The sequence below is a fragment of the Nematolebias whitei genome, chromosome 14 (assembly GCF_014905685.2).
Source record: "Nematolebias whitei isolate Nwh7 chromosome 14, NemWhi1, whole genome shotgun sequence".
In the NCBI taxonomy this organism is placed as follows: domain Eukaryota; kingdom Metazoa; phylum Chordata; class Actinopteri; order Cyprinodontiformes; family Rivulidae; genus Nematolebias; species Nematolebias whitei.
In genome coordinates this window covers 30371234-30384636 of record NC_056511.1, presented here as the reverse complement: position 1 = coordinate 30384636, position 13403 = coordinate 30371234, and the positions used below count along the sequence as shown (strand labels likewise).

Genomic DNA, 13403 nt, shown 5'->3' with positions numbered 1-13403 from the left:
TTACAAACTGGATTCCAAAAAAGTTGGGACACTAAACAAATTGTGAATAAAAACTGAATGCAATGATGTGGAGATGGCAAATGTCAATATTTTATTCGTAATATAACATAGATGACAGATCAAAAGTTTAATCTGAGTAAATGTAACATTTTAAAGGAAAAATATGTTGATTCAAAATTTCACAGTGTCAACAAATCCCAAAAAAGATGGGACAAGTAGCAATAAGTGTCTGGAAAAAGGAAATTGAGCATATAACGAACAGCTGGAAGACCAATTAACACTAATTAGGTCAATTGACAACATGATTGGATATTAAAAGAGCTTCTCAGAGTGTCAGTGTCTCTCAGAAGCCAAGATGGTAAGAGGATCATCAATTCCACCATTGTTGCGCAGAAAGATAGTGCAGCAATACCAGAATGGTGTTACCCAGCGTAAAATAGCAAAGACTTTTAAGTTATCATCATCAACGGTGCATAACATCATGAAAAGATTCAGAGAATCTGGAACAATCGCTGTGCGTAAGGGTCAAGGCCGTAAAACTCTACTGGATGCTCGTGATCACCGGGCCCTTAAACATCACTGCACCTCAAACAGGAATGCCACTATCAAGGAAATAACAGAATGGGCTCAGGAATACTTCCAGAAAGCATTGGCAGTGAACACAATCCACCGTGCCATCCGCCATTGCCAGCTGAAACTCTACAGTGCAAAGAGGAAGCCATTTCTAAGCAAGCTCCACAAGCTCAGACATTTGCACTGGGCCAGGGGTCATTTAAAATGGAGTGTGGCAAAATGGAAGATTGTTCTGTGGTCAGATGAGTCACGATTTGAAGTTCTTAATGGAACACTGGGATGTCATGTCATACGGACCAGAGAGGACAAGGATAGCCCAAGTTGTTATCAACGCTCCGTTCAGAAGCCTGCATCACTGATGGTATGGGGTTGCATGAGCGCTTGTGGCATGGGCAGCTTGCATGTCTGAAAAGGCACCATTAATGCAGAGAACTATGTTCAGGTTCTAGAACAACATATGCTCCCATCTAGACGTCATCTCTTTCAAGGAAGACCCTGCATTTTTCAACACGATAATGCCAGACCACATTCTGCAGCAATCACAACATCATGGCTACATAGGAGAAGGATCCGGGTACTGAAATGGCCAGCCTGCAGTCCAGATCTTTCACCTATAGAGAACATTTGGCGCATCATAAAGAGGAAGGTGCGACAAAGAAGGCCCAAGACGATTGAACAGTTAGAGACCTGTATTAGACATGAATGGGAGAGCATTCCCATTTCTAAACGTGAGAAACTGGTCTCCTCTGTCCCCAGACGTCTGTTGAGTGTTGTAAGAAGAAGGGGGGATGCCACACAGTGGTAAAAATGGACTTGTCCCAACTTTTTTGGAATTTGTTGACGCCATGAAATTTGGAAACAACAGATTTTTCCCTTAAAATGATACATTCTCTCAATTTAAACTTTTGATCTGTGATTTGTGTTCTATTCTGAATAAAATATTAGATGTTGGCACCTCCACATCATTGCATTCAGTTTTTATTCACAATTTGTTTAGTGTCCCAACGTTTTTGGAATCCGGTTTGTATATAAATATATATGTATACACATATATATGTATATATATATACATACATATATATATATACATACATATATATATATATATAAATATATATGTATGTATATATATATATATATGTATGTATATATATGTATATACATATATATATGTATATACATATATACGTCACTATATGACGTCACTCAAGCCGTTAGACAGCAGTGTAGGAGAGCAGAACGCAGGTGGAGGAAAGACAGGCTGCAGGTTTCTTTTCAAATCCTAAAGGAGAGTTGGCGTCATTATCAGAAGGCAGTTAAAGCCGCCAAATCAAAGTTCTTTTCTGCGATAATTGCCTCAAACTCCCACAACCCCCGAGCCCTTTTTTCCACCCTGAACTCAGTTCTACACCTCAGTGAACCTTCACCTCTAGAAGCCTCAACTGAGCTGTGTGAAAACTTCCTCCATTTCTTTTCTGAAAAAGTTGCAAACACCCGGGCACTCATTTCTCCACCTGCTCATGATCCGTCCATCCCATCTCATAGTGTTGCTGTTCTTGACCACTTCGAGCCCATCTCTCTGCCTTCCCTGGAGCAGGTCATGTGCGGCATGAAGCCATCTGGCTCCCCTTCTGACGTTGTCCCCCCTCGACTCCTTAAGGAGCTTCTTCCTGTTCTGGGCCCTCCTGTTCTTGGCATTGTGAACAGCAGCTTAGCCTCAGGTGTGGTGCCAATAACTTTTAAACATGCTGCTGTCCAACCCCTCCTGAAAAAACCTAGCCTTGACCTCTCAGTCATGTCCAACTTCCGGCCTGTCTCCAGACTCCCATTTGTCGCTAAACTGCTGGAAAAAATAGTGGAGTCCCAGCTGAAATGCTTTCTAGAGGATAATGCCATCTTAGAGCTATTCCAGTCTGACTTTAAACCTCTCCACAGCACTGAAACTGCTCTACTCAAGGTTTTTAACGACATTCTCCTATTCACAGACGCTGGTGATTCTGTGCTCCTTCTCTTACTGGACCTCACATCTGCCTTTGATACAATTGACCACGAGATCCTCATTGCGAGGTTAGAGCAGTGGGTGGGCATCACTGGGTCAGCCCTCGAATGGTTTAGATCTTACCTCGCTGACAGGTCCTTTTGTGTCTCCATCAAAGATTTTAGTTCAGCCTCGGCAGCGCTTAAATGGGGGGTACCGCAAGGGTCCATCCTTGGTCCTCTTTTATTTTCTTTATACCTGCTGCCACTAGGTGCTATTTTCAGGAAACATAACATACCTTTTCATTTCTACGCCGACGACTGCCAAATCTACTTCCCCCTCAGACTCAACGGTACTCGCTCTATTCAACCGTTACTGGACTGCCTGGCTGACATCAGAGATTGGATGGCTTTAAATTTCTTGAGTTTCAACGAGAAGAAATCTGAAGTTATGCTGTTTCCTCCCAATGACACAATCACCAACCACTGCATCGACCTATCCGTTCTGTCACCGTTAGTGAAACAAAGAGTCACTAATCTAGGAGTGATACTTGACCCTTCTCTGAAACTCAACAATCATGTAAATATGATTGTTAAATCCTGCTTTTTTCAGCTGAGGCGACTGTCTAAGCTGAAGCCCATATTGTCCAAAAATAACCTGGAGACAGTAATTCATGCATTCATTACATCCAGGCTCGACTATTGCAACTCACTCCTTTTTGGTATCAGTCAGACCTCCATAGCTAGACTCCAACTGGTCCAAAATGCAGCAGCCCGGTTTTTGACCAGCACAAGCAAAAGAGAGCGCATTACACCTGTTTTGGCCTCCCTACACTGGCTTCCGGTTCACCTTCGAATCAAATTCAAAATACTCTTGTATGTCTATAAATCACTAAACAGCTCTGCCCCCTCCTATCTTACTGATCTGCTCCAGCCGTATGTCCCACCACGTTCTCTCAGATCAGCAGACCAGTTGCTCCTAACAGTCCCAGGAACCCGTCTCAAGCGCAGAGGTGACAGGGCCTTCTCTGTAGCAGGCCCAAGACTGGAATGAGTTACCTCTGCTCGTTAGACAGGCCCCCTCCTTCACAGTTTTTAAATCTCGCTTAAAAACACACTTCTATTCCCTGGCTTTCTGCACTGTGTGATCTGTGCTGAATCTGTGTGCATCACACTGTGTTAGTCATGTTGCGGTTGTTGTTGTTATCCATTATTGTTTTTGTTGGTTTCTACTTTTTGGTGTCCTGTTATGTAATCTGTTGCTATGTGCTTGTTCTGTTTGTCCCTGTACAGCACTTTGGTGTACTTTGTCACTGTTTAAAGTGCTTTATAAATAAATTGGTATGGTATGGTATATATACATATACACATATACATATATATACACACATATATATATATACACATATACATATATGTATATTTATATAAAATTTTTAATGAAATGGGCTGGATTGAAGTCACCCGTGGGACTGAAATGGCCTGCGGGTCGCCAGTTGAATAGCCCTGGGAGTATGAGTAGAGTATGTGTTATCAACATAGGTTTGTAGCTTCTACAAAGAAAGAATTGTTGACTGTCTGGTTGTAGCAGCTGATCATTCTGTGCATTCCTGCCTTTGTTGGCTCGGCTTTACATTTCTGAATTTCACCAGCAAGTTTGTAGTTGTCTGTGTATGCACGAGTGAGAAAGTCAACTCACTTTAGTTGTCTTTTGAAAGCAAAACATAGGATGAAAAGTCTCCTGGACAGGGTCTCCTTCACATGGAGTATTTTACAAAGATGATGTTTTGTTCCCTCTTTTCTAAACCTACTAAGGACTGAAAAATGTAAGCTCACATCCCACATGTTCAGACACATCTGTAATGTGGCAGCACAGTTCTACTGCGGGCTCTGATGATCAGTATGAACTGACAAAATAAGAAATCGTGACCATATTTCTTCTGCTCTTTTGAATATTGATCAGAAATATGATGTTATTGCCAAGATGACCTTTGGGATAGTGTGAACCACAGACAAAAATATGGTTTGTGAGATCATGATGACCTTTGACCTGTGCAAACCCTATTAAGGCAGTAACATCTGCTGTATTTTCTCCCCTCAGGTACAAGGAGTTGATGACGGGGAAGACTGCCAGAGAAATCATAGCAATTTTATGGATCCTTTCTTTTGTTATTGGTCTTATTCCCTTCTTCGGATGGAACTTGAAATACTCAAGTTGCAGCAACACCACGGACTTCAAACACAGAGGAGGCTTGCCTCGGAGCTGCAAACTGGAGTGTCTCTTTGAAAGTGTGGTGGACATGCAGTACATGGTCTACTTTAATTTCTTTGTGTGCGTGCTGCTGCCGCTGCTCATCATGCTGGGCATCTACATGAAGATCTTCACCGTGGCCAGGAAGCAGCTAAGACAGATTGAGCTCAAATGTGTTGGCAACGGGGACAGCCAAAACCACGGACTGCTGCAGAAGGAGATTCGAGCTGCCAAATCCCTCTCCATCATCGTGGGACTGTTTGCCGTCTGCTGGCTGCCCGTCCACATCCTCAACTGTCTCCGGCTGCTTTACAAAGACCTGGAGAGGCCTGAGGACGTCATGTATGTGGCCATCATTTTATCCCACGCCAACTCCGCGATCAACCCCATTATTTATGCATACCGCATCCAGGACTTCAGGAACACCTTCCGTAGGATCCTGGCCCAGCACTTTCTCTGCCGCGAGGAGGAGCTTTACCTCGGCTCCAACGGCAGCAGACGCCACAGAGACCAGATCCACATGACCATTGACCCTCTGCTATAGAGGCGCACAGCAGAAAAATGGGACCTGTGTCAACTGCTGAGTCTTGAATTTGCTTTTTACAGAGATTTATTAATGTTTACAGAAAAAGGGTATGATGATATGTCAAGATGATGTCAATCACACCTTGAATGTGGAGATTTATTTATAAATTGTGATGAGTTGAAGGTGCGGGATCAAGGAAATGTTCAACAGAAAGTCTTACAAAAGCTTTTGTGTAGTGGAGGGGTTTTATTTTAAAAAGTTGAAGCTAACTGGATTTGTAGGACTGTGAAGAGGATCTAAACCAAAAAAAAAAAGCTATTGTTCTCAAATGACCCCGTTACAAAATCAAACACTACTTTTCCCCTGCACTGTTGGTGTGTATTGTCAACACTCTGCCAGTGTTAAATCATTTATTACAAGGCCTTGTCTTTGAGAATGTAACAATCAAAAGAACTTTATGGGAATAGATCTGTACTTGTAGAGTTTAAAAAGGTACAGTAGTAAGTTTCATCTGTGGTTAAATTTTGGGCTTGTGAACCTTAATTTAATTAGAACTCATCACTGCCTCCATGTAGAGGACAACATTTCTGTATTTATTTATTAAGCTTGAAGATATTAAGATGGAAGAGGATCTAGAAGAATGAAGTTTTGCATATCCCAAAATGAAACAACAATATCATTTTTGTAAATCTGTTCATTTGTATTGTAACTTTACTAAGTGCCAGTGTTTGCAGGATAAGGGACTGCAGGAAGAATGTATGCACAAAGCTAAAAAACTGCCTTTTTACAAAAGAAAAAAAAAACCTTGAAAAAAGCTGAAAAAAATACCTTCCTTCCCCATGCATCACTTTGAAACTGCAGGGGTCAGAAACTTATTGTACGCCCACTACATTTATGGTCCACAGGAAGTGGCTTTGAGGCTCAAACATCATGATTAGAGTCAGTCTCAGAGGAAACAACGGTGGTTCAGCTAAATTTACCCGCAGAGTGACTCATGCCTTTATCTTACAGGGATGGTTCAGCCAATTTAAAGTGGGTTTCTGAAGAACAGTTACAAATAATTTATATTACCTGTTTTAGATATCCTTTTGAACAGCCTTGATTTGAAGAAACAGAGTTTAACTCGAACAGGATTGATGAGCTAACGGCTAATTGATCGCTTCAAACTGGGTTCATTCCTAATGATGAACTAAGATTTGACCAGTCTGCACAGACCCACTCCCATCGCCTCCAATCTTCAAATGTTCATAGCAGTTTGTGCAAACACCTATTTGAATTGTTACATCATCAGTTTAGTATTTATTACCGCTTATTTCCGCAGATACGATGACATTTCTTCTGAATGCGCTAAAAGTGCTTTAGCTGTTTGCACATAATCATAGCCTTTCACGAGAATAACCATGTAACACAAAATTGAACCGCTGTAATATTTTGGAGACTGGAGCCGGTTTAAAACAGCAGCTGTCTGATTTGGTCTTTTGTGTTTAGCTGTTAGCTCCACTCCTGTCTGATGAAAACTCTGTTACTCTAAACTGAGGCTGGTAAACTCCAAGACGCAAGACATTCATGGTTAATAACTTTTCCACTGTAAAGTTTTTAAATGGCTGAACCTATTTCCCTATAAGAAATAAGCTCAGAAGTGACTTGTTTGCTGAAATCTGACCTTTTCAGTTGCATCCTACTGATGACATGTAAGGTGGCATTTTAAATTAGTGTTATTACACTAATACACAGGATACCATTTTAGTAACTTAAATAGACCACCTTTGCTTTTAGTTGAGGTTTTTATGAATCTCGCCTGCTTTAGGAGTGCAGCTCAATTCCCCAGCAGTCTAAAACCCCAATAAGCAAAAAAAATAAAAATAAATAAAATGTTGCACTAAAGTGTGGTGGTGATGAACTATTTTAACTGAGCTCAACGATCTGCATTCTAAAAAAAAATCCAAGAAGGTCCAGATAATGAAAAAACCTCCTAAAGCAGATAATGCTGGGAAAAATTAATTGCACTTTTAATTCTTAGTGTGCCATTATAATTTTAAATCAGCACAGATTCCAATCTTACGTCTGGCTCAAATGGAGTGAGACCAGAAAATGTTTTAAACTTTTTTCTTTTAAACTCTGCAAAGGCACAGCATCTGTGAAAGAACCGATAGCGATTTGGTCACCTGAACACTACACAAATGAGCGTAGCACTGAAATTTGAACTTCCTGTTAGGTGCGTTTCAGAGGGGTTGTTAACCAAGTCGAGCACTTCTGCCGCTTTATGATCTCCCAGCATTTGTCGTTTGGTCCTGTGTTCCACCTCTGGCTGACTTCAAGGGCTAAAACACAGGAGTGTGCCAACATTTTAGTACATTCCCACGGAGACATCTATACTGTAACTGCACTGTAGCGTTCCACTATTGTCTTTGTTGACCAATGTGTGAAAACAAGTACTGTAGGTGTCGTTTTCTGCAAGCTGTTGCTTGATGTCAAGCTATTGCCTTCTTTCGTTCTCCAGTTTTAACATAAGAAAAAAAAATTCAACATTCCTGCCTTTTATTCCAAAGTTCCTTTTTGTTCGTGCCGTCTTGTTACTAATCAGGAAAAACCTTCACTGTGGGGCAATTCTTTTATCCATTCAACAGAACTACAACTGATGTAGCCGTTTAACATGATGCAATCTGTGTGTATGGTGAGTTGTTTTGGTAATAAAGGCAATGTTTATATTGGTTAATGTTGTTTTTTTTTATTATTTAATTTCAAATCATGAGAAATTATAGAGGAGAAACTGACTTCACTTTGCAGATGCTCCCTAACTGATCCAGAGTCAGATGAAAACACAAAATAAACTAAAAATAAAACTGTCAAGATGAATGGAAACTCCAAATGAAAAGATAAATAAAGCAACATCTGCCGTCTGTTAAGAGTCTGGTCTTCGCTGCAGTGAACCAGCTCCTCATCCTGGAGGGTCTTCTGGTCCACCTGCTGTCACCGAGTCTCGGTCCTGCTGAGTAGCGTGGACATCTGCTGATCCGACACGGTCTCCTGTTGAGTCACAGCCATAGCCTGGCACAGGTAGACGGCCAGGATGTGTTTGCACTGGGAGAGAAGAGTGCAGATTTATCACATGGACACCGGAAACAAAATGATAAATCTCACGGATATGAAGCTATAATGACAGCCCTGTAAGATCTCATCAGAGACGGGAGTCCTGTTAGTAATATTCCACCGAGAGATCTTCTCTCAGACAGTATCGGTCACAGAGCAAATGCTGGAGCAATCTTCCATATCAATCATGTCCTAAATGTTTATGTAAATCAATGGAGCACATGATGTTAGGGGTTATGAGTGTTTATAATTTTCAGATGGCCGGAGCATCAGGAGCCTGATGGGCGAGACACAGTCCTGCAGGTTTGAGCAACAAAATCCTCATTTGATCTGCATCAGCATGTTAATCACCGACTTGTTTTTAACTTACTGCAGGCATCAAAGCAGAGCTGTCCGTCACTCTGATGCATCTGTGGATCTGTTTTAAATACAAGTCTTAAAAACCCATCAGGAAAAAGTTATTTTTACAGCTTCTGCTGTTTATTGTTTATAAGCAGCTGTCAGCTACAGATAGCTATTACTGTGATAGCTCAGCTCTCTGTCATCTGACCCACTTCTCAGAACAAAATGGACCCGCTCCACTGTGCTCCGAGCCAACAGCCCATGAATGGAAACAGAGGCTTCAGCTGGAGAGAGTCCTGCACGGACGCCAATGAGTGTTGTACGGTTTAACTTTTCAATCAGAGTAATGTCACAAACTGGTCCACCACACAAAACCACGCGAGGGACAGATTCCTGTACTTGTACTATGTGTGTTCATGGGCAATGGTACCAGAGCTGCTGGGGAGTCTCCACAGTCTGCTGCAGTTCTCTGTTTCTCACACCGAGTTTAGCAGCATCCCCAAGAGTGCCTTAGTTATCTCTTCAATACTTGGAAAAAGAACAGAGGTTATTTGTTTCAAGATATATAAGGAGAGACTGGAGGGGAGACACCCATCAGTGACCACACAGAAACACAGCTGGCCCACAACACATCTGTACACACACATCAACGTGCACTTTGTCACACTAGACGGGGCTAAGGTTTTCTCTACGATTCATGCTTGACTGAAAAAACACAACGAATGTGAAACAAACGTCACGTCTGTCTGTAAATATAGCTGCAACATAAAATATGGGCTACAGAGTGATGTTTAGTTGGTATAGCTTAAATTATTTTATAATTCTGTGTGAACAGCAGTTAACAGATTTTCACAGACATAAAAGTGATTAATCATGACCTATGGTAATTAATCTAAAAATAAAAATAGTTGAGCTGATTTTTTGTCTAGTAACATTATCTGTGCAAGAAAAAAGTGTGACATTAGCAGATGAAATGAGAGTGAAGTGTTTTCATTGTGATGACCAGAAGTTGTGAGAAGGTAATCTTGTCAATTTAAAGTCCAGGGATCAGTTTGTGCCATAAAACACTTCTACAGTTTATTTTATGAGTGTTTTATGGCATGAACTGGCTGATTTCTTTTTTGATTCTTCTCACATTCTATCCCACTGAAATAGGAAAACACTGGAATGTTCTAGAATACATTTTATGTTTAAATATGTTCTAGAATTGCGCCGCTCAAGGTGGCTGCATGCTGGAACAGCTCTGTTACTTTCCTTCTGAGATTTTGCTTTTGGAAACTATAATTCCTCTTTTTCAGGATGTAAATCACATTTTTTTGGATGATTGTTTCCCCTGGTATCAGATGCTGTGCAGCTGGAAGGATTTTTACTGAAACTTTTTTAGTTTTGGACATGAATTTGTTATGATGCGTAACCATGGCAACAAGGCAGTTTTCTACAACCAACAGCAGCTGATTAACATGTAAAAAGCTCAAATAATATCTCAGCTACAGCCCCAAATCTCAAAAGAGTTGAAAGGATGTTCTGTGGATGCATTCTCATCTACCTGCCAGCTGTGCTCGAGTACCTGACCACTGAGATCATGGAACTAGCAAGAAACACGGCTCATGACAGCGGAAGGACAGGATCGTCCCTCGGCACCTACAGTTGGCTGTCCGCAGCGACGAGGAGTTGGCAGACTGCTGGGAGGAGTGGCCATCGCTATGGGAGGAGTTCTGCCCAGCATTAGGGCGGTCCTACAGCCCGTGGGAACCGAGAGGCCAGCCAAGTCTGGGTGGACGGATCGGACGGCATCTGCAGCCAGTTTCTTAGGATCCACTGTGGGATGGACCTTTACAAGAGATCCTTCCTGCCTACAGCCATCAGTATCTATAACATCTCTTAATGAAATGAGGATAACGAGTTACAACAACAAAATAATTTCCCTTTGGGATTAATCAAATATTCCTGAATTGAATTGAATTGAATAGTCAGTGAGAGCTCAGAAAGTTTTGTGGCAGCCATATTGCTAGGTGTGTACTATTTACCTGAATTAGCCTCAAATTGTTGAAACCTTGAGTGAGCCATCAGTCCAAACATGCACAGCAATAACTGTATTTTACTTAAATAAAAACATATTGTGCAATTTGTGACGAGGAAATTGTACTGAGCCTCTCACCAAGCTGAATCAAGTAATACGGGAGAAAATGTCAACCCAACACGCTACCACCAATGCAATAAAATTACTAAGTGCTGTATTCATTCTATCCAGACCAGTACTTAACTGCACTTTAAGCAATGAAGTATTGTACACATCTACTTAGTCTAACCAGAGCTCTGCTGCCCGCGTTTGTAATTTAGCCAGAACAACAAGGCTCTAACAGATTCTACCCTAAGGAGGTGAGACGGGTCAACTCGGCAAACCCTTCAGTCTCATTAACAAAGAAGGTTCAATCATGTGGACCAGATTCTTTAAGTGAGAAACGTTTCGTCCCCCATCCAGAAGACTTCTTCAGTCTACAGCCTGCCAACCAGATCTGTCCCATAGGTAGCCTTCACCGCTGTGTTTCAAGACAACCACCTGTTGGAATCTCAGAAGTAGACTTTTAACGTGCAAAACAATCAATCACCATGAATAACAATCAAATGTTTTAGGCCAGATGGCCGACTTGCTACTCACAGAAACAGTCTGAGGACAACGAGGCCAAAGTGGTTCAGAAAAAGGGTTGTAAGCGCCACCATTCTTTACTCTCATCAACAAAAACACTGCTGCTCTTAGATACTGCTGGTTGTGCTGTTGTAAATGGTAAATGGTAAATGGACTGTACTTATATAACGCCTTTCTATCTGATCAAGATACTCAAAGCGCTTTACACTACAATCTGTGTCCTCATTTACCCATTCATACAGCACTCTACTAGATCTCTACAAAGCTAATTGAACAGATCATTCTAAAGAGACTAATCAGTGCTTTTAGATCACATTCATACACTGATGGGACACACATCAGAGGCAATGAGGGGTTCAATGTCTTACCCAGGAACACTTCAGCATGTGACTGCTGGTGGATTCGAACCCCCAACTCGCATTGGAGGACGACTGCACTAACCACTCAGCCAGAGCCGCCCCAGGTATGTTTTAATATTTAGGTTTGTGGTTTTTATTGTTATTTTTTGGGTGGGGTCATATAAAATGTGCATTAGTGTTTAGACATGAATAACTGTGTTTTTGCATGGCCTATTGACTAATTCATTATGGTTTAATATTTATGTCTACTCATAAAATATAACTTGGTATACTAAAATGGAAGATAAAGGACAATATGCTACTAGCCATGCTACAATATTGACAGGTTGCTGGTGTGCCTGCTTTGTGGAAATTAAAGCATCTAGTCTAGAGGGAAACACCCTCTAGTATAGTAGTTGATTAGAATATTATCAATGGAAAAAAGAAAAATTAAAATTATGCCTAATGGGATAGTGTAGCACTCTGTATTGTTTTTGACAAGCCCACAAGCTTTTGAAATACAAAAACATACATCATATATGACAGTAAACTCATTTAGGCAAGTCCAGTGAGCACAGTGTTTTTCACAGAAATTCTTATCAAGCTGTTTTTAACTATTTACAACAGAGGCTTTTACATTAGTGTTCCTCCTTGTCACCTATGTATCTAAAGACACCTATGTAGCACCTAACAAGATGGCCTCACATATTCTAGCATCGATAGCATAGACTGTGCTGTGATTCAGCAACACCTTCTACTACAAGGGTGTCCACACTTTTTCATCATGTGAGCTACTTTTAAAATGACCAAGTCAAAGTGATCTACCTAAAATAAGGCCCTGTTTACACGAGAACAACCTCTGGAAACGTTAGTGTTTTTTCAATGTTTATTGGGGGTAATAAACAAAACAAGAGCGGGTTTACACGAAAAACGCTGTAGTTTCCATATCAGTTGGGTTTCCAGATAAGAAATTATGAACTATAGTACTGTGGCTTTAAAATTATAGTATTTTGACCTAAACTGTCATATGTGCTGAGTAAAGATATTCTAAGATGAGGTGTGTGTTTGTTGAACATGTGCACAGAAAAGGAGGGGGTAAATAAGACATTTTAAATGTATCTGGCAACCTTGAATTGACGGCTCAGCTGCAGTCATCGTGCATGCAGCGTCTGCATGATCACAGTTAAACTGGTGAATACACTAACGTCTCTTTGGTACTGGATTTTATTAGTTTTGCTCCTACATGCTGAAAAAGGGTGAGCAGCACAAAAACACTCTGCTCTCTGCCATTTATTATAACTGTTGTTAGTACAGAAAAACTTTGGACTGCAGCATGGTGGTGGTGCATGGTGCACATGTGCCACTTCACACACGGAGAATTTCATGGGGTGGGGGTAAATCAGAGTCAGAGTTTCTTTATTGTCATTCGCACCTCATGTGGTACATGTGGTGGAGCGAAATTATGTACACGGGTTCCCCCCGAAAATCTCCACTCTGACCTGGTTTGAGAGAATGAGGGCTGTGGTTGGCTGCCCTGTCTGTCAATCAAGTAATGTTTCATAGTGAGGATGGATTACATCTATGGCTGACGTCTATTTTTTTTATGCCATGCAATCCCATAATGACTTTGGGATTGAATGATTGCGATCAACGTATTGG

General features: G+C 41.2%; 2 protein-coding genes across 2 annotated transcripts in view; both read left to right on the top strand.

The window, feature by feature from the left end:
* Nucleotides 1-5943, top strand: part of adora2b (adenosine A2b receptor) — a 32942-nt gene extending 26999 nt beyond the window's left edge. Inside the window, exon 2 of the mRNA XM_037688039.1 lies at nucleotides 4652-5943. Within this exon, the coding sequence (XP_037543967.1) occupies nucleotides 4652-5345 (694 nt within the window). The 3' untranslated portion in view covers nucleotides 5346-5943. The remainder of the gene's footprint in view (nucleotides 1-4651) is intronic.
* specc1 (sperm antigen with calponin homology and coiled-coil domains 1) overlaps nucleotides 1-13403 on the top strand; it is a 314251-nt gene that overhangs the window by 192257 nt on the left and 108591 nt on the right. The gene's annotated exons all lie outside the window — the stretch shown is intronic.